The 25,339-nt window shown below is 44.7% G+C and overlaps 1 protein-coding gene across 2 annotated transcripts in view; it reads right to left on the reverse strand.

Moving 5' to 3' along the window:
* Positions 1-25,339, reverse strand: part of SLIT3 (slit guidance ligand 3) — a 619,464-nt gene that overhangs the window by 157,524 nt on the left and 436,601 nt on the right. For both annotated transcript variants that reach the window (XM_082378749.1, XM_082378748.1), the window contains exon 6: positions 20,446-20,517. In XM_082378749.1, coding sequence (XP_082234875.1) covers positions 20,446-20,517 — 72 coding nt within the window. The remainder of the gene's footprint in view (positions 1-20,445; positions 20,518-25,339) is intronic.

Genomic DNA, 25,339 nt, shown 5'->3' on the forward strand with positions numbered 1-25,339 from the left:
AATAATTGCCAACATTAACTGAGAGCTTATTTTATGCCAGGCAGGCACTGGGCTGAGGGTCCTACTTGTCATCTCATTTCTATAACCACCCCATGAGGTAGGCACCTTTCTATCACCTCCATGTCATGGATGGAGCAAGTGGTGGTACCAGGACTTAAATCCACACAAGCCTGACTCCAGAAATGACACCTGCCTTAGTTGTCTAAGGCTGCTGTAACAGATTACCACACATTCTGTGGTTTAAAGCAACATAAACTTATTCTCATACAGTCTGGAGGTCAGAAGTCTAAAATGGGTTCATGGGACTGTGTTTCTTCTGGAGGCCTCAAGAGGAGAATTCATCTCCTTGTCTTTTGCGGCTTGTAGAGGCCACCATATTCCTTGGCTCATGGCCCCTTCCCTGTATCACTCCAACCTCTTGCTTCTGTTGTCACATCTCCTACTGTTCACTCTGATGTCCTGCCTCCCTCTTAAGAGGACCTGTGTGATGACACTTAGAGCCTGACTGGATAATCCAGGATAACCTCCCCATCTCAGGCTTCTTAGTCATATATGCCAAGTTCCTTTTGCCACATAAGGTACGATTCATAAGTTCCTGGGATGGGGACATGAACATCTTTGGGGGGACATTATCCAGCTGACCATCACGCCCTTGAAACAGGGCATGGAAAGCACACTTGTTAGCACACTGCCTGGCTCATAGGCAGTGATCGGTAATTATTAGCTATTATTATTGTAGCTTGTGTTTGTTTGGTCCTTTATGGTTTACAGTATACTTTCACATTCATCTTATTTGGTACCTGAAGCACTGAGGTTGAAATTATTATCCCCATCTTACAGATGAGCAATTTGAGGCTATAAGACATGAGAGACCTACCCAGGGTAGCAACGAGCTCCTAGAGGATTCAGGACTCACTACTCTTTCTTTTCACAGTTTCTCCCAACTTTATCACTGCCTCCTGTTTTCAGGGCAAGTTTGTTACTCCAGCAAAGATATTCTCTGTCATTTCTACTCAGGGACCCAAAGCCGGAAATAACTGAGCAAGCCTCCCATTGCCTCTTGTTCTAGAAACTTTCTTGAAAATTAATCAACAGAAAAAATAAATGGTTTGGTCTGACAATGACCCACCTCCACCCCCATTAGATGACTGCCCAAGCCTAACCTATGGTGACCTCATCAACCTCACCTTATTTATTACTTCCATTTCCTGGAAGAGTTTTGCTAGTTCTAGAATCTAGCTTTAATCTCACTGCCCTGTTCCTATTGAGAAGATATGCTTTACCCCAAGTCGCCCTAGTTGGAAGCTTTTCTCCAAGTAAGTGCTCTTAATTCAGCATTTTCCGTCAGGTTTCAAACTCAAGTTCAGGGTCACATTAATTCTATGAAACTTCAAGACTGTCCTGGCGTCCCCTTTTTGTACTTTTTGTACCATGACAAGCTACTGAATGGGCATTTCAGTATGAACTAGAAATAATGCAATTTCCCCCCATCGGATTTATTTATTTAGTTAGTTAGTTATTTTTTTAAATTGGGGTATAGTTGTTTTACCATGTTGTGTTAGTTTCCACTGTACAGCAAAGTGAAGTGGAGTTCCCTGTGCTGTACAGCAGGTTCTTATTAGTTATCTATTTTATACATATTAGTGAATATATGTCAATCCCAATCTCCCAATTCATCCCACCCCCAACCCCCCTCTTTCCCCCCTTGGTGTCCATATATTCGTCCTCTACATCTGTGTCTCTATTTCTGCCTTGCAAACCGGTTCATCTGTACCATTTTTCTAGATTCCACATATATGCGTTAATATACGATATTTGTTTTTCCCTTTCTAACTTACTTCACTCTGTATGACAGTCTCTAGGTCCATCCCTGTCTCTGCAAATGACCCAATTTCACTCCTTTCTATGGCTGAGTAGTATTCCATTGTGTATATGTATCACATCTTCTTTATCCCTTTGTCTGTCGATGGACATTTAGGTTGCTTCCATGTCCTGGCTATTGTAAATAGTGCTGCAGTGAACATTGTGGTATATGACTCTTTTTTTTTTTTTCTTTTTTTTTTATGACTCTTTTTGAATTACGGTTTTCTCTGGGTATATGCCCAATAGTGGGATTGCTGGGTCATATGGTAGTTCTATTTTTAGTTTTTTAAGGAACCTCCATACTGTTCTCCATAGTGGCTGTATCAATTTACATTCCCACCAACAGTGCAAGAGGGTTCCCTTTTCTCCACACCCTCTCCAGCATTTGTTGTTTGTAGATTTTCTGATGATGCCCATTCTAACTGGTGTGAGGTGGTACCTCACTGTAGTTTTGATTTGCATTTCTCTAATAATTAGTGATGTTGAGCAGCTTTTCATGTGCGTCTTGGCTATCTGTATGTCTTCTTTGGAGAAATGTCTATTTAGGTCTTCTGCCCATGTTTTGATTGGGTTGTTTGTTTTTCTGATATTGAGCTGCATGAGCTGTTTATATATTTTGGAGATTAATCTTTTGTCCGTTGATTCGTTTGCAAATATTTTCTCCCATTCTGAGGCTTGTCTTTTCCCCTTGTTTATAGTTTCCTTTGCTGTGCAAAAGCTTTTAAGTTTCATTAGGTCCCATCTGTTTATTTTTGTTTTTATTTTCATTACTCTAGGAGGTCGGTCAAAAAAGATCTTGCTGTGATTTATGTCAAAGAGTGTTCTTCCTATGTTTTTCTCTAAGAGTTGTATAGTGTCCAGTCTTACATTTAGGTCTTTAATCCATTTTGAGTTTATTTTTGTGTATGGTGTTAGGAAGTGTTCTAATTTCATTCTTTTACATGTAGCTGTCCTGTTTTCCCAGCACCACTTATTGAAGAGACTGTCTTTTTCCATTGTATATCCTTGCCTCCTTTGTCATAGATTAGTTGACCATAGGTGCGTGGGTTTATCTCTGGGCTTTCTATCCTGTTCCATTGATCTGTATTTCTGTTTTTATGCCAGTACCATATTGTCTTGATTACTGAAGCTTTGTAGTGTAGTCTGAAGTCAGGGAGTCTGATTTCTCCAGCTCCTTTTTTCTTTCTCAAGATTGCTCTGGCTATTCGGGGTCTTTTGTGTCTCCATACAAATTTTAAGATTTTTTGTTCTAGTTCTGTAAAAAATGTCATTGGTAATTTGATAGTGATTGCACTGAATCTGTAGATTGCTTTGGGTAGTACAGTCATTTTCACAATATTGATTCTTCCAATCCAAGAACATGGTATATCTCTCCGTCTGTTTGTATCGTCTTTGATTTCTTTCATCAGTGTCTTATAGTTTTCTGCATACAGGTCTTTTGCCTCCTTAGGTAGGTTTATTCCTAGGTATTTTATTCTTTTTGTTGCAACAGTGAATGGGATTGTTTCCTTAATTGTTGTTAGCGTATAGGAATGCAAGAGATTTCTGTGCATTAGTTTTATATCCTGCAGCTTTACCAAATTCATTGATTAGCTCTAGTAGTTTTCTGGTGGCATCCTTAGGATTCTCTATGTATAGTATCATGTCATCTGCAAACAGTGACAGTTTTACTTCTTCTTTTCCAATTTGGATTCCTTTTATTTCTTTTTCTTCTCTGATTGCTGTGGCTAGGAATTCCAAAACTATGTTGAACAATAGTGGCGAGAGTGGACATCCTTGTCTTATTCCTGATCTTAGAGGAAATGTTTTCAGTTTTTCACCATCGAGAATGTTTGTTGTGGGTTTGTCGTATATGGCCTTTATTATGTTGAGGTAGGTTCCCTCAATGCCCACCTCCTGGAGAGTTTTTTATCATAAATCGGTGTTGAATTTTGTCAAAAGCTTTTTCTGCATCTGTTGAGATGATCATATGGTTTTTACTCTTAATTTATTAATGTGGTATATCACATTGATTGATTTGCATATATTGAAGAATCCTTGCATCCCTGGGACAAATCCCACCTGATCATGGTGTATGATCCTTTTAATGTGTTGTTGGATTCTGTTTGCTTGTATTTTGTTGAGGATTTTTGCATCTATATTCATCAGTGATATTGGTCTGTAATTTTCTTTTTTTGTAGTATCTTTATCTGCTTTTGGTATCAGGGTGATGGTGGCCTTGTAGAATGAGTTTGGGAGTTTTCCTTCCTCTGTAATTTTTTGCAAGAGTTTGAGAAGGATACCCCATGGCATTTAAAAGACAGTCCATCTACCTCCCATTTCTCTCTTATAAAGCCCCACTTACCCCATTATACATACTATATTTCTATTGAGACTAACCTGTATTCTAGTCTCTTTTCTGTTTTGTCATAATTAGAGCATTAATGTCTAATGAAAAGGGACTGTTTTCCATATTAAAATCATCTGTTTGGACAATGCTACTTCTACCAGTGGATTCCATTCTCTCTTGCTTGTGAGCACTAGAAAGGGCACATTAAACTTTTTTTCCAGGGCACTAGGGGATTAGTGCACTTACTATTGCTCCTATAGTGCACGTAATTGAACACTGGTACCCGGACAAAGTTTGTGTTTCCCTGTGTTCTTCAGCTAAATACAGGGGCACCCAGGCAAGACAAGGGCTCCTAGTCACAATGTATGTATGAAGCAGTGGTACACATACCAGTCTGTTCCAGGGGTTGGCAAACTACTGCCTACAGGCTAAAGCCCATCCAACGCAGCCTGTTTTTGTAAATACAGTTTTACCCATTTGTTTATGTACTGTCTATGGCTGCTTTCACATTACAGCAGCTGAGTAGTTGCAACAGAGACCATATGGCCTGAAAGCCTAAAATATTTACTAAGTGGCTTTTTATAAACCATGTTTGCTGCCCACTGGCTGCTCTAGAACTGGGCAGTTCCGGTCCTGTCTTTGCCAATGATTAGCTGTGATATGCTGGGCGAGTCACATAACTGCTTGGTAAGGAGAGGGGATTAGGTCAACGACTTTCAAAACTTAAAGACTGTAAAATATTGTCAGGAAAGCAAGCCCCAGTGGCAAGTGGTAGGGCTGGGATTCAGAAATGGGCAATCTCACCCTAGAATCCACACTTCTTGTTCCCATCCCACGCTCCCACTTGGGAAGCTGGGCCCCACTGCTCCTGGAACCTGTAATGCTGTGATGGAATGAGAGCCTAGCAGAAGGCCCTGTTCAAGAGACAGGGCAGGAGAACCCACCTTGGGGTGGGCAGGGAATGAACTTGGACAGTGGTTCTCCAAGTGTGGTCCCCAGATCTGCAACATCACCTGTGGACTTGTTAGAGGTGCATATTTTCAGTATATGCATCAGGCCAACCTACTGAATCAGCAACTCTGGTGTAGGCCCAGCTTTGTGTGTTTCAATGAATGAGAGGATCCTTATGCAAGCTCAAGCTGGAGAACCACTGAACTAGGGAAAAGGCTAAGGACAGAGCCTTGACCAGAATGTGGAGGGCAGCACATGGCTGCCTCTGAGACCGAAGGCCTCTTGTGTGGAGAGCACAAGGGAGTTGGGTCTCTTCCTGTTTAGGGAGAGGCCCAAGTTCTTAAGTCGTACGCAGTCCTCAATGGAGGTGGCTGTGATCACTCTTAGAGAGGTCCGACTTGATTTCTGCCCCTGGCTCCCCACTGATCTCTGCTGAGTGCTAAAGTGTGGCTCTCCCTTGCATCACTCAAGATAACCATCTTTGATCTGGAGGAGCTAAGTCCAGCTGCAGCCACGCCACACTGGCAACCTTAATAAGGCTGACATTTCCCTCCGTCTCCTCCGATTAGGCCATTGTTTTGTCAAGCTGTGCTTTCCTGGCTCTGGGTGTAATCTGCATGTTGTATGTCCATAACACTATGTAATTGGCTCTAATGCAGCAATATTATCTGTGAGCATGTATCACATAATTGCAAAACCAGGCATCCACAGTAAGTGCCACTGCAGTCTCCCAGAGTGCCAAGCTTCCTGGGGGTGCTCTTGGAACCCCTCTTCTTCCCCTCCGCACAGGTGGGGATCCAGACTCCTTGGGTCACATAGACCGTCTTGGTAGCTCGGCCCATTCATCTCCTGTCTCAAGGCAGGTTGACCTCTCCTTAAGTCTAGATAAATAAGGTGGTTCCCTCTTTAAGGGTCCCCAGGAAGGAGACTCTTGGTGGGTCATCAGCAGCCATGGCCATGGCAACAGGATGTCTTTTTAAAGTGAGTCTAGAGATTCCATGACTTGTACTTACAAATGTGGGAGCCCAGTGGCCAGCACTCTAAACTAAGGAGATATAACTACCTCCCACAGGGCCTACATTGAATTCACAGGGCCAGGCACAACCAAAGTAGGCAGTATCATTTCCTAAAGAGCTGATGAGTGCAAACACTGTGGCTGGACCCTGTGGGAAATACGTAAATGGCTGCCATGGGGGCATGAAAGTACAGAGGGGTTCTGGTAGCATGTAGACCTCAAAGGGAGGGTCTGGCAGGGCTCACTTCTGCCTCTCCCTCTTGCTGTGTCAAAGCAGGACTGGCTTGTCCTGGTCTTGCTTGGTGGGTGTTGACTGACAGCCATCATGGTGCCAGGAATCAACCATGGTACCTACTGCTGATGACCAGGCCCTTCCACATGCTCCTGGATCCTGGGAATGTGAAAGCTGTTGGCTAGCTCGGCCCATTAGAATGTGTGTAGGTGGCATCTCTGTGGACTTGGCCCTGGGAGAGCACACACTGAATGCCACTGGGCCTACCGAGGTTGAGAGAGGCATCCCCAAGCCTCTCTCCCAGCCCAGGGTCTCTCCCCAACTGCACTGACTCAGTCATTTTTGGATGAAGTTCCCTGGCTGTTTCCCTCCTATCAAAGCTGAACTTGCCTTTCTCACCCAGCTATGCACTGTTCTGATTTGGCCGGAAGCTCTGGGAAATTCCAGAAATCAGGAAGCATAATGTACAATAACGTGTCCTTCGAGAAACCTAGACTGATGTTATAGGTTCTCCCATGAGCTCTCTGCTTTCTTCCAATGAGGTGGACTAGTAAAGGATACTGCTTTGAGGTGCGCTTGCCAAGATCTTCCAATAAAGATGCCCATGATAATAACAACAACAATACTGATGCTATTGATCATGTTTTTGCTAATTGCATGCATTATCTCATTTAATTCTTCCAACAATCCTGAGATACTCTTGTCATTTCCACTTTGGACCCTGGAAAGATCAATGAACTCTGCCCCGATCACATAACAGTAGAGTTGTGGAGCCAATATTCAAATCCAGGAAAGTGTCACACCAGACCCTATATTTTTTATCATTACACAAAGCTGCCTCTTACAGGATTGCCTTTGGCAGACATCGGCCGTCCAACTTCCCTGCCGTCCAGAGGTGGAGGTGAATCATACGTGTTAGTGGTAGACTCAGCCCTGCCTGGCTTCGATGTGGCAGGGACCCAGGTGTTTGCCTCGCTGTCAAAGCAACAGCGTCACCCGACCCTCCTCTGGTCCCAGGAACAGAGAAAGCTCAGCACGGACAGGAGGACGGTAGTAGAGGCTAGAGAGAAGAGAGGGCAATCGTGGCTCAACGCCTTCCAAGGTCCAGGCTTGGCCGATGAGTCTAAGTGTTGCCAAAAGCCGCCCTGACTGTTGGATTGGCTGATTGGGATTTTTCAGAACACCCTGAAGAACCAAGAGTCCAGATCTGCTCCTTGAGAAAAGCTCATCTTTTGCCTGTTTGGAGCAGACAATGAGTCTCTGAGGGCACATGTGGCAGGAGGAGTGAAAGATGGAGGGAGAGAGAAGAGACAGGAGGGTGGGAAGCCATCTCCCTTACGGTACCTGCTCTCCTGGACTATCCTGGGTGCTGCCTAATACCGATTTCCTTCATCTCCCTGCGGACCGTTTAAATTAAAGCTCATAACCATTGTGTGGGCATATAATGAAAACAACTGATGCTGCACTGATTAGTCCATTACTCTCAACTGTTAGAAAACATAATGACCTCACAAGGGGCCTTATTCACTGACGTATAGCAGTCGGGCTCTCATCTGACACCTCAAATTAGCAGCCAAAGCAATAACAGCTGGGGTTTTTGTCTCAATATTTGTACCCGACTCTAAAGTGATTTGGCACTGGGTGAGTGTTATTTTTAAACACAGAGCTCTCACCGCCAAGTAACATTTTAAATGGTCTCCAGGTGTCATGTAAAAACCTACAGAAATAAATAAAAACAATCAGCTGCCAATTGGGGCCTCTGATAATATGGATTCCTTAACAAAAGGGCTTGTCTTTGGTTCTGCCTTCATTATACATTCATATTATGACAGGCAGAAACTCATCTCCATCCACCCAGCGGAGCCTCAGTGTTAAAAAAAAAAAAAAAAAAAAAAAAAAGATGCCTGCAAAATAAATGTAAAAAGTGGAAGGGCAAAAGAGAAAGATGAATCTTCAAATCCCACCATTGCTCAGTCAGACGCTTGCGGTGTAAGTATTCGTGATGCTCCAGTGTTTTTGGTTCCTGGATTCTGAAGAACGCCTTAACTCATTTACTGAGATCATAACAGATACTGCCTAGTGGTGATGCAGTATGATTCAACTGCCTCCCAATGACCAACTGAATTGTAAAATGTACCTTAAACGACAACATGAATGAGATGGCCTCAGTCTCCTAATTCTATTTCATCATCTGTAAACTGGGAGCCTGGACAATCAATCTTGTCTACTATATTATTTAGAAACCAGGCATTTTCCAGTGTGCAAGATGTCTGCTGGGGGTGAAAGAATGACCTCCAACTTACATAACTGGACAGGTGAGTTTGTAGTTGAGACGGAGAGAAACAGACAATTCCACCTCAGCTGCCTTTGAGCCAGGAAGAGAGGAAGAAGGGGAAAGTTCTTAAATACCCACGAACGTGTACACTAAGAGGCGGCAGAGAGCACATCTGTTTTATGCCCCGCTGTGTAGGCAGGACCTAGCTCTGTGTTTGGCACAAAGGATGACTCAATAAATATTTACTGAAGGAACGGATGAGTTTCCAAATGCGAAGGGTCATGCTTTTGGCATCTTTCGATAAAAAATAAATTTCCACTCTAAACAGCCTTCTGGGCTGATCTGGGAGTACAAAGTCAATTGCCTACAGGAGCGAGGCTTGACATCTGAGGAAGGGAACTGTGCGTAAACACAACTCTACCTACTCGGGACCATCGCTTCTCGTTTCAAAGGTCTGCTGCTACGCCGGAACGTGGGTGCAGTGCCGCCAGCTTTCTCCTTTTGTTGAAGAGAAAGCCAGACATCTAGAATTTTTATGTGAAATCACCTTGTTCCTCCATATTGGTGACTAAATCGCCTTAAGGAGCTAAAGTCACAAAGGAAACATACCCAGGGGCTGGATTTGGCTTGCGGAAGCCAGTTTTCAGTCTCTGAACCAAGCGGATTACTTTAACAATCTGAATCAAATATACATATTTAACATCTATATAGCACATATGGGCTATATAAATAAATAAATCATCAAAGTATTTTAATGGCATTGTGGTGCTGTGTGGTTAAAGCCTTCTTCCCATACTGCATCTCCTGAAGGGCAGGCTCTGGCTAAGGCACGCTCCAGGAAACTACTATTCAAACCGACTACCTTTAAACGGTTGAAAATTGATATTCAATGCTTCCCCCACCCCCCCATCATTACTCGGGGACAAAGAGCCCTGAAGAAGAGTCTGTTTATAGGGTAAAACTGTGTTCCGCCAGGCCTGTGTGCTCTTGTCTAGTTTATGTTCGCTACTCATCAGCTCTGTGGCTAAACACATAAGTTGTTTCTCGTGGACGGTTTGGAACTTAGCCACTTCAGAGCTGTTAGCAGAAAAAACTGCACAGGGTGCAGGAAGGAGGCTCTGCTCTTGGGCTGAGATGTCAGAGGGAACTTGTTTTTACCTGCTGATGTTTGTAAGGGAAGGACTCTCTCAGGGAACTGGGTATAGTTTACACTTCGGGCTATGCAGGCTCAAAGATGGGGTCCCTGGTGCTTACTCATGGGGCCTCGGGTCACCCCTGCTAGCTGGGATCAATGATGCAGAATTTGATCTCTTCCCAGACTGCCCTCTGACTGGGGTACCGGTATCCCCCAAGCAGTGGCCTCAGGACTGGAAGCTTCTAGAAAGGGAGGGTGTGTTCCCCATGTTGAAGGTAAAATGTTCCCTCTGGTAAAATGCTGGAGATTAAGGGATGATGAGATGGATAGGACATAGAGGCTGGCTCCACTAATTTTTGTTTCCTGCCTGCTAATATAGGGAAAGGTTAGATGGCGATATACAGCATTAGATAACAGTCAATAGACCCATTTTCTGGCCTGGTTCTTCCGTGAAATTTTCCTATAGCTGTGGGCAAGTCACTTAACCCTTCTGGGGAGTTTCTTTCTCTTCAAATGAAGTGGTGGGACCAGTTGACCTCCAGGGTCTTCCCCCGGAGCCTGCAGTTCCACTCTCCAATTTCACTAGGGCTGATGTTGGCTCTAAAATGGCATTTCTGGAAATAGGAATAGTTTTCCAGAAGGCGGTGGAAGGGATTGTGGATGCCCAGATCTATCTAGGTCTGCATAAAGACAGGACATCTGACCAAACTCTGAAAGTTGCAACCAGCCCCCGCTGTGCAGCATTTGAAAATAGTTGCGCGGGTCGGTTCTTTTTCTTTCTCTCTTTATGCAGACACCAGGCTCAGCTTCTGCGGGGTTAATGGGCTTGCTTCCCTAACTGCCTGCTGCATCTTCCGCTTATGTATGGAGAAGGGATGGGTCTAGACATGGGAGCGATTTTCCTACCTAGTTGACTTTGTGGAAGTCATTTGCAGAGCTGAGAGAAGTGAATAATTGGGATCCAGAAACTAATTCACTCAGAGAGGGTTTTGCTTTGATGGGAGACGGTTTTAATAAGCCTACTCCTGGGCTTCAGTGAAAATAGGTCTTTTGGGGGTATAAGATCCAGATGTTTAAATTAAGAGACAGAAAGGGCAGAGTGGGGGGGGGGGTGGTGAGGGGTGTGGCAGGTATTTCAAAGTATCTAGCTTCAGAAAATATACCGTTTAATCACTGTGCTTATTAATGGATGTGAAATGGCTCCAGGGGTTTGGAGCAGGGCAGGCAGGAGAGCGGGCCTGGTGGGAGCTATGGAGATTTGCAGAGGGCATGCCCTGTCCAAATGCAGTCCTTGCCCCTCAGCTCTAAACCTGCACTATCCGATAAGGCAGCCACAAGCTACGTGTGGCAATTTAAATTCATTTCAAGTAAAATTAAATAAAGCTAAACATTTAGTTTCTTAGTTGCACTAGCCACCTTTCATGTGCTCAAGAGTCACGTGTGGCTAGTGGCTATCATACTGGACAGCTCAGATATGAAACATTTCCTTCATCAAAGAGAGTCCTTTAGTGCAGGGGTCCCCAACCCCCGGGCCGCGGAACGGTACCCAGCCTCAGCCTGGTAGAAACCGGGCCGCACAGCAGGAGGTGAGCGGAGGCAGACAAGCGAGGGAAGCCTCATCTGCAGCTCCCCATCACTCCCCATCGCTCACATTACGGCCTGAACCATCCCCTGCCCACCCCCTACTCCCTTGCGTGGAAAAATTGTCTTCCACGAAACCGGTCCCTGGTGTCAAAAAGGTTGGGGACCGCTGCTTTAGTGGACAATGTTGCTCAGGAGCACCATAGCCACATGTCAACCCAGGGTTGCCACAGCTTCTAAATATTCAAGGGAAGTTGAAATCATATACTTTTCTATAAAATTACCCAGGAGTTAAGTGTTGGGAATGAATTCTAATTTTTTTAAACACTGGAAAGACCAAAAAATTAAAAAACAGAAAGAAACCTCACATTGGCAGGTTTCATTCAATCAATGGATAAAATAGAGCTGATAGCTGGGGTCCTCAAAAGAGAATGGGCTCTCTACAGCTTTTCTACAGTGAGTCCAAATATGGCCTTGGAGAAATAGAACCATTATTCCCTTCATCCCTCCTCCTCACCATCCCTTACTCGTGTGCGCCTTCAAAGATAGGAAGCGAAAGCTCAGGGAAAGGTAAAAATGATGCTCTGATTCTCCCCAGCTCTGTGTCTCTATGTCTTCCCCATGCTCTCCTCCCCTCCATAAAGCCAAGTGACCGGAGGGATCAACTTCCTAGGATCTTGGCTTTCAGGACCCAGTTCTGTAGAGTAATGGACTGTCGGCCATAGGTAAGCCAAGCCATCCAATATTCTACACCCTGGGTGGAAGTGGCAGCATCAGTCATAGGCAGGTTTGACTCGTCAAGGGCATTCACGAGCTGATAAGGGGCAAGATACAAAAGGTGCTCAAACACTGGTCACCAAAGCCACTGCTGGCAGCTGGGGCATGGAGAAAGGGTAGTGTCTGACCATCGGCATAGGAGCGCCTTTTCAAATCAGCATAGAAGCTCTGTTTTGGGAGTGAACTGACCCCTGAATGCCTTTGGCAGCTCTGAGGCATTTCCTCACCAGCCACATGCTCCTGAGAGAAAACCCTCTGGAATCTTTTTTTTCAAAGATGCAAAGGTATTTTTCCATTTTGTTTTAGGTGGGACAAAGCAAACCAAAAGGCTGCCCCCAAACCTAGTTTGTCAGGCCAGAACTTCAGCCCAGAGACCTAGTGGCTGTAGTCTACGGCCCCTGGGGACAGCAAGACTGTGACCTGATTCCACCTAAGTGTTGCCCATAGGAGATGCTGACAGCGGGAGTCTTACTGATTCAAGACCCTCTGTTGGTGAAGAACGATTCAATGATCTTCACCATATCCTCTCAATTCAGGAATGAAGAGCAATACATTTTCGATTCAGAAACTAAACTAGCCTTTAGTGAACAGGAAAATGAAATAAAATGGAAACCACTAGAACCTCCCCCCCCCCAGATTCTAGTTACTTGGACTATTAAAGGGCTGCTTATTTAAATGGAAAAGATTATTTTACATTTCAAAGAAATGTTCACTTTTTCCTTAAGCTGATGTTCTCAAAACCAAGTTCATCATTTTAAGAGCTTGACTATGATCCAGCTCCGAGTCTGGGTGACCATGAAGGAGGGGTGTGCATTTATGGGAAACCCAGTTCCCTTCCTAGTACTTTGAGGGTCGAATGGAAGTTAACTATGTTTTCCACAAAGTACAATTTTAATCCTAATTGCCTCAACAAATCACAATTTGCAGCACAGTACCCAAAAAATTATATTCTGGAGATATTTTAAGACTTTCATTAAGCAATGACAGTTCTATATTCAAAGCTATGTCAGGATTAAACGCCCTGATTCGGAAGGCTGTTGAAACAAATAAAATGTTTGCGTCTCCCAGAGAAACCCAGGTGAAACATTTTGTAAATAAATGAAAATGAATCTTGTCTCTGTTAGAAAACACCAATTTTCATTGTGGCTATAATTTTGCTCATTCTTAAAAAGAAAAAGAAAAAAGAAAAAAAATCACCACTTAGCTAAAGGGATAAGAAACCAAAGGTAATGTGAGAAATGCTTCAGTAAAATACGACATTGTTCAACATCTGAAATAATTCTGGGACAACCACAATCTTAGTTCTGTTCAGGGCCACGTGAAAACAGAGAATCTAGAGACTGGGGAAGGGTAAGCTTCAAATTCAGTTCATTACAACTGGCCCTCTGTATCCACGGGAGCCGCATTCCGGATTTATCCAACAGTGGACTGATCCGCGGGGATCTGGGATCCGCAGGATATGGCACCAGAGGATGCAGAGAGCCGACCGGTAATTTCAGCTCAATTTGGTTCCATGAACTTTAACTGACCACCTACTATGTGCCAGGTTTCTGCAAGGCAGTGAACAGTATAGGAGTATTCTCTGACTTTGATTTTTATGAGCGTCCTGATGGGGCATCTGTTAGACATACGACTGAGGTATCTCCTTTAATCCCCATAACTAGCCTAAGAAGTGGTATGAATGTTTCTCTTTTGCAAGGGGATGAACCCCAAACCATTCAGTTTGGTGAAGCTGGTTTGGCACCCACTGCTAAGGGAGGACTGTAAACTCCAGCAGCTCAGCCTTTGCCTCCTGCCATGTCTGGGGCAGTCTCATGGAACGGGATGTGATGCTGGTTAAGCTGACGTCATAGGTTTAGATCTGAGTACCCTAGGCGGCAACTTTTCAAAAAAGAAAGTCTGTGGTTCCTGAATTATTCTGGGCATTTACTACAGTGAATAATCTCACTAATGCATATAATTGTTTCTCTAGGATGTACTTTTTAATTTTAATTTTTTTTGGTAGCAGAGCAGTTAAGTCAGGGGATTTGATACTGGAAGAGTAATCCCCTTCTTGTACTTATCCGTGTCACCCTGAGCAAGTTATTCAACTTCTCTAAGCTTCAGTTTCCTCACTGGTAAAATGAGGAAATTACCAGGATCTACTTCGTAAGGGTGTAGAACGGGGTTATGTGAAATACTGCATTCTGATATCTTATCACAGGGCCTGGAAGATAGAAGATGCTAAAACATGCGGGCTATAACAATAATTATAATATTTATAATAACTATACTAATAATTGGTATGATATCATTGCATTATATATCAACACATTATTATTATTTGTTAATCAGAGCATCTGGTTCCATACCCAGAGGAAGGTCATTTGAAGTGGAGGACACGCCACTACTTGCATTAAGCGCTGGGTTTTCTGAACTGGACCAACCATGTCTATAAATGTCCCAACGCCCAGTACCCAGCACCCTGCAGCTGGGACAACCACCCTGTACTAGGAGAGTGAGCACACCCTGATCTGGGTATCAGGACTGGTGTCAATCTCTTTTCACTGCCTTCTTATATCAAAACAGGACTTTCTTTTACATTCACTTTCTGTATCTACAAGTAGGGCTCAGGGTCAGGCCATGTCATACTTGCCCAGAGGTGGTTCAAGTAGAACTCTGCTACAAGTCTGGTTAATTCCCATCACTGCTTTAACTCGACTCTCTTTTCTCTAAACGTGGACTCAAAGGGAGCTCATTACCCAGGCTGATGCTGGGGTCTAGGGAGCAAGAAACAGGGTGGGAGGTATTTGTCTCTTGCTTCTCATCATGTGAATAAACCCAATTACAATTGTTTTAGAATCAAACGGAATTTGGAGGCAAGCTCAACTCCTGAGAAGAACTTCCCAGAAGATGAGACATGAGACATCATGTCTCATGGGCACCTGATGGCTTCTGAGGTACCCCTGTCCAGTCTGGGAGTCTTCGACTCCCCATCACTTAGCTCTGTCTGTGCTTGTCTATTCAACAGTTCTGGTAAAGCTCTCGCCTTTAGAGTCTGATCTGCCAGAGGACCTGCTCATTTAACGCTTTACTGTCCCTGGTATCTGGCACTATGGTGACACACAGTGCATCCTTGCTTCTTGGCTGGATTAAAGCAGGGGCTGCGTGGGCTGGCAGGTCACTGAAATGGGGGAAGGTCGGTGAGAAAGTGAAGTCTACATACCCCATCTACGGAGGGTATGTGCTTTTCAGTCACAGCTCACCGTTGCAATGCAGAAATGCAGCTCAGGGTTGCCAATGTTTCTGATTCACCAAAGTCCAAAGCTGGAATTCTGGACTTTTACAAAAAATAGCATCAATTTGCAATCTGAAATGCTAATTTAAAATGGTAAAAAAACACTCCACGGGATTAAAAAAAACCCTCATCTGTGGCCACAATGTAGTCTGTGATCTAGTTTGCAACCTCTGGTTTCGAGGGAGCTGAAAGCAGAATCTTTGTTTGATTCTGTCATGGACTAAAGTTTGCCCTCCCCCAACCTGCTAAATAATATAAAACATTTAATGATGAGGTTGGAAAGGACAAGTGTGCTTAGGATCCCCAGTCTTACCAGGGGATTTCTTCTAAACAGCCTAACTGCCTGCAGATGCCCACTGTGGGCAAAGAACATGGGATCAGGGGTCCGGAGACCCAGGTCCTAGTCTTTTGTTACCGCTAACTTGCTGTCGCCCTTGTCTAGTCTCCTAGCCAGGGCTAGGACTAGGGTGAAGGAAGCGGGGTGCCCTGGGTACAAAATGTTAGGAGGCGGGCCCCACTCTAGTCCCGACCCTGCTCTCAACCTCTCTGTGCCTTATCTCAACAATAAGAGGTCATCCTGGAGACAGCTAAGGTCCTTCCAGAACCAGCCTATGATGATGTCACTGAACTTCCAAAATTGGTAAGTGACATAAATGGGAGTGAGGCTTTCAAAACAGCACTCTTGGGTTATCTGCAGACCTGTCGCATCTATGTGAAATTTGGCCAGTACTAGTGATTTATCAAGGGCAGACCACTCACGGAAAGCGCTTTCAGGATGTGTTCCTGACATCTTTAGCCTGGCATTTTTGGCAGCATATCTACTGAACTTCTGATTTGCTACAAGTAGTCAGGAGACAATGTCTGAGAATCTCTTCTCTTCTCCTGCAATACTGTTGAAACAAAATTAAATAGTTTATTAACTAGGTTGTCTCATTTTTGTTTCATTTGTCCATACTCTTAATTTTTTTTCCATTAAACACTTTTCCGACCCAAGATGGCATGTCGGGGAGAGAGGAGCCTGGTAAAACTGGTGACATGCCTGGCTCTCCTCTACCTAGCTGGCGGGGGCTAGAAACCCAGGGCTCCGAATCCCTCCACAGATGATTCCTGACCAGCCAGGGAAACGCAGTCTTGGCATATTCGACCATGGTTTAAACACGCCTTACTCAGAGAAAACCTAGTACGCGAACCGCCAAATGTACAGATCAAGCAGGAATGAATGGTCCATGATTTGTGTAACAGAAGGGCGTCTGACTCACAGAAAGCGAGGTCCCTCAGTTAAGAACCTTAAGCTCCATACAGAAAGTTGGGGCTGTATTTTAGGGAGGTCTGGAGAACGGAGCACCGGGGAGTACCAAAATCAATTGGTGACGTCCAGAAGTAAGAATAAGTCATCGTTGGGACTAGAATGTACGTCAGTGAAAAAGCAGGATGATTTTCTTTCCCCTGTGAGTCTGATTTACCTTCAACTTTGTGGGGAGCCATCCCTGGGTGAAGGGAATGACAATTTTACAAGCTGTGGGAGGCTCTGGCGTTCTCCTCGGCAGGACCGCGAGTCACTGATAGCTTGCCTAGACCAGCTCTTGGGGCCAGTTCACACCGCCCTGCAGCACATGTTGGCCATGCTTCAGAGCAGCCAACATCACGAGAGCCTTAGCAACACAGATCAGAAAGGCAGCTTGGTAGAAGGGTTAATTACACAGGCTCCGTGGCTTGCTAGTTAAGCAGTTACTTGGCTTCTCTGAAATGGGTATCTCTCTGTAAAAGGAGGGAGACACTAACAGTTTCATGGAGGGGTTGTGAGGATGCAAAGAGATAACGATGTAAAAGTACTGCTTTTGGTGTTGGGTACTAGTAACTGCACAACAAATGCCAGCTGTTATCACTTGCTTCGCCCGTACTATGCTTTCCTCCTCACTCCCTTTTCTGGCTACCTGAAAAGGGGAGGGTGGTGGCTCTCTTCCTTTGTCTACCATACTCTGTGCTGGACATCTGCCATTGGGCATGAGTCAAAAATGAGGTTGAGGTGGGCAGATTTCACAGTCTTTCCCAATGTTGCACAGTTCCTACTGCTAGGGGTTCCCGCCCAGACTCACCCCCTAGGTTCAGTGCAACCAACCTCAGACTGGATGGAAAGAGGTTTTATAGCATTTCCATCCGCAGAAAGGATGGAATAACAGGGTGATCCCATGTGAAATATTTTCACTAGTAGTTTTTTGTCCCTAAACTTAAGTTAATTTTGAGAGAGCTTTCCATGAGGTAATCAGGAGTCTTTCCTTATTTTGTACTTCATGCTGCCTAGTGTCAGAGAGAAAACACACCTGAAATACTATATTTTGTCTTCTTGACTTGCAGACTTTAAAAGCTTGAGATACTTCGACACGACCTTTGTGCGGACAGAGTGTTTTGAATTCCCTCCCGCCCCCCGTCTCTGTCTCTCTCTCTGAAGAATTTATTAAGTTAATGTATGATGCCCTCACTTAGTTCCTATTTATTATTTCATTGTCAAGTTTCTTTATGGTGCCTAAGTTGTGATTACAGAGAAGTATTATAAAATGTCAATGCGTAGATGAGACTTGGAAGGTCTGGGGGTAGGGCGGGGAGGTTCTTTAAATGGAGATGTCAGCTCCAGCCAATTTCAGAATGGCTCACCATGAAGACGGATGGTTCCAAAGCTGTGTGCCTCTGCTGGAAATTAAAAACCCATGGAATACCTGATTATGATTAATTTTCAGTGCTTAGCCATGTGAAGCCAAATGAGAGTGTCTTTAAAACAAAGCTATTGATCTAGCTTTGTTTGGAATTGAGAAGATAAACTAATCAGATCCTGGGGGCGCTTTATAATGATGGGCAAAGAGAACTTTTTTTTTTCCATCCTGGGTTTTTAAGCTTCAAGTTTGAGAGACCTGGTGTATCTGGATAAAATATAAATATATATTTTGATAGCAAATATCAGAGTAGAGAGGGGCAATCCAATTCTGTCCCGGACAGGAGTCTGGTGGAGATGAGGGCATGGTGGGGAGAAAGTTAGGGAAGTGGAGGGGACATCATTTAGAGATCCCCTCCTATGTCGTATATAGGGCATCTCCTCTTAAAGTTAAAGAAGCAGACTCAGAGAGGTGGAGTAGCTTGGCCAAAGTGCCACCACATTCGGGATTCCACACCCAGGCGTGTCTGACTGTACAGCCCTTCCCTCTCCCCGCAGACAGCCTTCCTGGTGAGGCGAGATGACACCACTCCGAGTCGAGAGAACTAACATGTGGGTTGTCAGGTGGTCACAGCTGTTTTGTGGCAGCTGGTGACTTCCATTTCCTGGTCTCTTCCCAGGGAATTTTCTCATCCTTCTCAAGAAGAAGGTGATATGCTCCTAGCAGCCCTTTCTACAGAGGCTTTTTTTTTGCAGGCAGGGAAAATCGAGCCTACCCTTCTCAGCTCCAGCCTCTTGCTACGAGGAGTCCTGGGTTACTAAATTTGGGCTGGCATCCTCTCCCTAGCAGACACGCATTTGGTGTTGGTTCCGGGGTCAGAGTTTGGGTGAGGAGAGACCATCCATCTTAGGAATGACAACCTGACCTCTCTGGCTGTGGGTCCTGCCTTTTCTGTACCGGGAATTCTCGGTTTTCATCCGATTTCCAGCAGCTTGCAGCATCAGCATCCTCTCTGATTTCCCGTGATTCCTCTTGGAATCACCTTCCTCTCACACAACGTGAAGAGGACGTCTCCAACCCACTGCTACTGTCTGCGGGGCCAGGTGAAAAGGATGGTGGAAGGAGGACCTTCCCTTATGGACAAAGGGACATTTTAATGTACCTGTTCTTTCATTTGTTCGACATTTATTCATTCTTCTGGAAGTCAGAGATATGTAACCTGGTGACTACGTAATTTATTTATTTATTTAATTTTCAGGGGGATGCTCAACACATCCTATGCTTATCATTCTGGCTAGAACTGTAGCATCAGAATTATTTTTAGAAGCAAGCAGTTACAGAACTTGGAAAGGGGACGTCACCCCCGAGATAAAGCAACCGTCCCCTTCATTTTTCAAATGAGAAGCTGAGGGTCCAAACACAGAAGGGACTTGCCCAAGGTCACACAGCTAACTGAGGGGCTGAGTCGGGACTGAACCGCACGTCTCCCGAAGCAAGTTCTGCTAGGCTGTATTGCCTTCCTCTCCAGGTTTCCCCAAATCAGGGACGGCTGGAAGTGTAGTTGGGGCATAGGGGAGAACAATCAAAATGTTTTCTTACACAATTCAATTTTAGTTTGAATGACCCCAGGATGCCTCCTAGCCGACTTTCCCCCTGGAAATCAGGTGTCCTTAGCTGGACCCATCTGAAAATCCAGAACACAGAAGGGCAGCTACACATTTTTCCTAGACAAGGTGTGCAGGGTGGTCTTCTGGGGAGGGGTCCATCTCCTCTCATCTTCCCCCTAGCCCTTGTCACTTTAAGGTTACTGCTTAAAGTTTGGATTTAATCCTGAGATGTGATCCCAAGTGCAACAGCAATGACTGGACTTTACCAGGCTGTTTGGCATTCCCCCTGGTCCTGTGCTAAAGTCCCTTTCTGATTCTGGGTAATTCCAGCCGACCCCCTGGTGCTACCCCTTTCTCATCTCCCAGACCTGTAACCTGCCTCTCCGTAAGTAAGCCCACACTCAGAGGCTCCCTGATTGCTCTGGCAGGCGCTGGGGGTCTACTCCAGCCCATCTGTTTCACCCAGCAACAAATACCGTGGGAGCATCGGGGGAGCAAGGACTCAACTGAGACTTAATTAGCAGTAACCCCAGTTTGTGGGAGGAGAGAAATCCCACTTTGCTGCCTGCAAACACTTTGGCCAAGGTGAGCCGGAGGGATCTCCCGGTTCCCAATTTTAATAGCACTGCAGCAGAAGACACAGAAATGCATCCACACGGACCCCCCAGGCACACACACTCCCCCTCTCTCCTCCTCACCCGGACACACACACGCACGCACACGCACACAAGGCAGCGATCGCAAAATCAACTCACAGGATCTCTAAATCACGCAGCGCTCGGAAGGCTCCATCTTCAATGCAGCTGATGCGGTTGTTGTCTAGTTGCCTGTGGAAAAGCAAGGGAAGAGCATGAAGGCTGAGTGGGGGCCGTGCTGAGGAGCTGGGCAGTCTGGGCCGGGTGTCCCTGGTCCCCCGAGCGCCTGCCCCTCCACCCTCGCCGGCTCTGCTCGTCCCCGCCAGGAGCTCGTGCAGAGCCAGCCTGTCTGCCACGCTGCTGTCTCTCCTCTCTGACTGTCTGAGGGAACTACACAGACGAGCGCACCAAAGGCTGTCAGGTCTCAGTAAATATTAATTGCGCATTTTTTTTTTTTTTAGGCAGAAGGGAGTAATTTCATTACATTAGGGCATCCAATCCATTACGAGCTCTTACCGTCATGTCACTGAAACAATTTCATTAAGCTAAAGGCCTGTAAATCATTGGAGGTCACTGCTCTGCCCTCCGTGACCTCCCAGAATGCTTTTTTTTCCCCCTCTCTCCCTCTCCCTGTCTCCCTTTTACTGGAAGTTGCGGTCTTCTGCTCTGACACGGTGCTAAATCTCAAGGCTTTATCTGCCCAAGAGCAGCGAGGGTGCATGGGGAATATACCAATTCCAAATTAGACTCAACTAATCTAATTTTATAGTCTTTTTATTATTCTAAGCACCAAATGTCTGTGGTGGTTTGATGCCTCCGTGCTTTGTTATGGGGCCCATCTGGTAGGTCATTCTATTGAAGTATTTTCTGACTAAATACAGATTCCCTCAAACTGCACCAAGCATCATCAACATTAAAGAAATTCATGGATGGAAGCATTCCGGATGGGGGAAAAAAAGACTATCATTATTGCCTTAAAGATATACCACTTAAATTTAAATTGGGGAGAATTAAATGCACCTATTTCAGGACTTTTTTTTTCTTATGTCCCTTTCGATCTTATGAGCACGGAAATCATGTCTTTTAAAAAGATGCCTTGACTAATATACATTCCAGCTGGGGACTGAGGTTATTCTAGTTGAAGGATAACAAATAGATTCCACTATCTCAAATGCCTGACGTGTAAGTCAGAAGATTTACCATGACCACACCCCAACTTAAATATCATCTATTTTATATATATATATATATAATTTAATTAAAAAAAGAGATGTTATACAGAAAATGGTTATTATCACCAGGCTGTCTTATATTTTGTGTGCGGAACACACACAAAATATAATTTATGCTGGGGGCCAGGAGAAAAGTGTGACTGGAAAAAAATATTGTAAAGCGATTATACTCCGATAAAAAAAAAGAAAAAAAAAAAAGAAAGAGAGAAAGAAGTGTGACTGTGTTGAAAAACTCCCTCCTAGACTCTTTTTTCTTTCTTTTGTCTCAGACAAAATCAGCCCCTCTCAGGTGGAGGGTTCTCCTGATGCTGGAATTTTCACTTGAAACTTGTGCTAATCTATTCCAAGACAACTCGCTGCAGAAGATATGTCAAAGCTGCCTTTGGTAGCCCTCTTGGAGCATTTTATATTCTGCTGAAGGAAGGTGGAATTACAATTAAAATCCTATTATCACTGAAAAAATATATAGATGCAGGATTGCGTAAATACGCAGGAATGAAACACGTAGAATCAGAGTGATGGAGCGCATCACAGCAGATGGGCTCTGCCGCGGTCTCATGCGGAACGGAATCATCTCAAAAGACGCTCCCGATACAACACACTAGGTGTTTAGGATTACAGAATAGGCAGGAAATGGGTATCTCAAGAAGCAGAAGCACTCCGTAGGTTGACAAATTCTACATCTAGCGTTCAAAGTCCTTGCTGACGCCAACTCACACGGGATCTCAGAGTAGTTCCTGCTACCCTGAATTCTTCCCTTAACGAGAGTTGACTGAGTGGCCTTTCTGTAGAGCTCCTGTAAGCGTTGGGGCCGCTGATTCCCCGCAAAGGTTCTGTTAAGGCAGCCTGCTACCACTGCCCAACTTCTAGATTTATCATCGTTTAAGTGCCAATGAATCAACAACCCTTGCTCCACGCCAAGGCCACCGAACCTTACCAAGCAGAAATGCAGTAGAGCTGGCTTTTGGCGCCAAGAAATTGTTCATTGAACATGCTGAATTCGGCAAAAACGGTACCATCCGCCTAAGTAGAAAAGTACCTAAATCATCCAATTGGGAAGTCTGGGGTAGTGCGTAGAGATGGCAGTCTGTGGTGCACCTGCTTTTGTGCAGACATTTTAGAGAGGTCCTGGCTATTAGGATATTATTTATTTGCCAGATTTGTGAAGCGTTTTCCATTCCTTTTCTTTATGAGTGCACCAGAAACCAAACAGGATACTCTAAATTCACAGACTTTTACATGAAAAGTATGTAACTTGCAGGGGAGAAGAAACTCACAGAAAGAAGAGAAAAAATCAAGTGGTAGAAAGAAATTAAAAAGGGTAGGGGGGGAAGGAGATGTGCAAAAGATTTTAAAAAATCCACTAGTCAGTCTCCCATCAGGGTCCTGCCACTCAGGATACAGAGCAGTGGGGACAGAGTCTCTGAAAGGACTCTGCTCATTTTAAGGCTAAAAGCAGAGATCTCTAGTACGTTATCAATTACGTGATGTTTAAATAGTTTCAGGGGGTGGCACAAGTCGACACCTAGTTCTTCATGAATAATGGGGAAAACCAAGCTTTAATATAAGCATCTCTGTGGGTGTATTTTATAGAGTATTTTGGAACACATGAAATGTATCAAATTTTAAAATATTTATGCTGAAGTGTGCTTTTCTAGAAGACATTTATTATAACCAAGATTGTCTCCTTTCATTCGAGCCACAGATAAACAGTATCCCCGCCTTGGTGGTCAGAGTCCTTCCCAAGACGCATCATTCATTACAGAAGTCTACAGGGGTAAAGGCCTGCGAGGGTCCTGTCAGGAGACGAAAACCCGAGTTACTTCACTTCCCAGCTATTACATCTCCACGGCACTGAGCATCAGAGTATTCGTGAAATGCTCATTAATTGTCTGCAATCAATTCTGATACTGCCTGCAAATAATCTAGGTCCCTAAAACAAAGTAAAAACACACGTGGGTCCGACAAGTTTTCGTTTTCTTTCAAAATTACATCTCAGACACACACAAGTTAGTCCTGAAGCACAGGAGAGGGGAGGTGAAATCAAAGCAAACCCAGCATCTTTCTGTGGGTGTTGGGAGAGAAGTGAAATAGGCACATAGAGAACATTCCAGAGCTAAGGCCAAAGCATTTGTCTTAGCAGTTTGCTTCTGGGGGTGGATGGAGGCTGCCGATGTATGCTCTAAGCTCTCAAGTCAAAGGTCGATACTGGGCCTTTGAAAAGACTCATGCAAAGATCCGCTTAAAAACAAATCAAAAAAGCCCACTGCCGGCTCCACACACGGTTACTCAGGAGGCAGGTGCAAAAGGAACTTCGGAAACGGGAGCACTCAGAACTCAGCCATCTGAAAGTGCCTGGTAGCCCTCTTTCTATTTTTCCTTGGCAGTAAGAAGTGTGTTTTGTACTGCTACTGAATCTTTTCTTCTTGCCCCACGAAATAACCTACCCCCATGCCTTGCCTAGCGCCAGGGACTTCACAGCTGGTCACGTATGGCTGCAGAATGAGTCCTTCTAGAGCAAGTGTGACAGGGCTGGGCTCAAAATGTATGGAAGAAAGCTCTAAGCCACGAGCAACACTGTCCTGGCTGTGGCCCTATGGCCCCGGCACTAACAATAATGACAGAGCATTCCCTTCACGAGCACATGGGGGGCCGCCTTTCTGCCACACAGATCTCTGCGAGCCAGCATTTGGGAAGGTTGCTTGGAAGAAAGGGAGATTTCCATGGGCGCAGAGTGAAGGTGGGGAGCAGGAAGGCAGTGGATGGAGGAAAGGTTGGCTGTTTATTTTTTGGAGGCGACTTTTATTGTCCTCTTACTTTATACAGAATACTCAATGTGATTTACACTCTCCTGCCTGTGAATAAGGCGAGAAGCCCCCAAACGTTCATGATATTAAATTAACTGCTCTCATTTCCCTGGGCAGCTCAGATTTCGGCAAACAATGTGAGTGCTAAAAGGATACCAGAGTCCATTTAGAAAGGAATCCTCCAACAAGAACTAAATGCAGACTCCCCGAGAGGAGCTTTCTGACTACTGTATTTTCATACTCTGAGAATATAAACAAGTCAGAAAGGAAAGTCAGCGTGAGGGAGGACTTAAAATAATCTCCGCAAACAGCGGACAGGGAGATAGTGCTTTTGTAAGAATTCCCATTTGTAAGCATAATATTATCACAATTCATCTCTTTCCATCACAATTTCAAATTTCATCATTGAAGCAGGATAGAAATATTTTTGCAGTTCAAAAATGAAAAGAAGCACATCTAAATCCTTAAAAAGGGGTTTAAAGAAAAACTGATTACAGTATCAAGAGGCATCTATCTATCTCCCAACCACCACCACACAACAAGAGAAGAAAGAAAATTTCATGATTTCAGTGATGCATTTGAGACTCCGTGAGGAATACCTCAAAAAGAGAAAGCTCCAGAAATAGGCTTTAGAGAGCTGGAAGAAAAGAAGAATTCCCAACTAGCTATCTAGATGCAAGGTCTACATACCAGGGTACACCTACCCAGATGCTCACTTCTCATCCTGATGTTCTGTGGGTCTCAAGCATCTCAGCCCATGGATCGGTAAACTTAGCCTCAGGGCACTGTCACTCTGGGCCCAAAATTCAGCTGCAGTGTTTTGCTATAGGACTGCAGCGACTCTAGCTGCAGTCCTCCTAATGCTAAATGGGGGAAGTAGCTAAAGCTCCGCACCCTTTGGAGTTAAGCAGTTTGCTAATTTCCGAGCAAAACGATCTACACAAAATGCGCAAAATAAGTGGAAGGGCTTCTGCA

Source organism: Balaenoptera borealis (genome assembly GCF_965194805.1).
Source record: "Balaenoptera borealis genome assembly, chromosome: 2".
NCBI classification, from domain to species: Eukaryota; Metazoa; Chordata; class Mammalia; order Artiodactyla; family Balaenopteridae; genus Balaenoptera; species Balaenoptera borealis.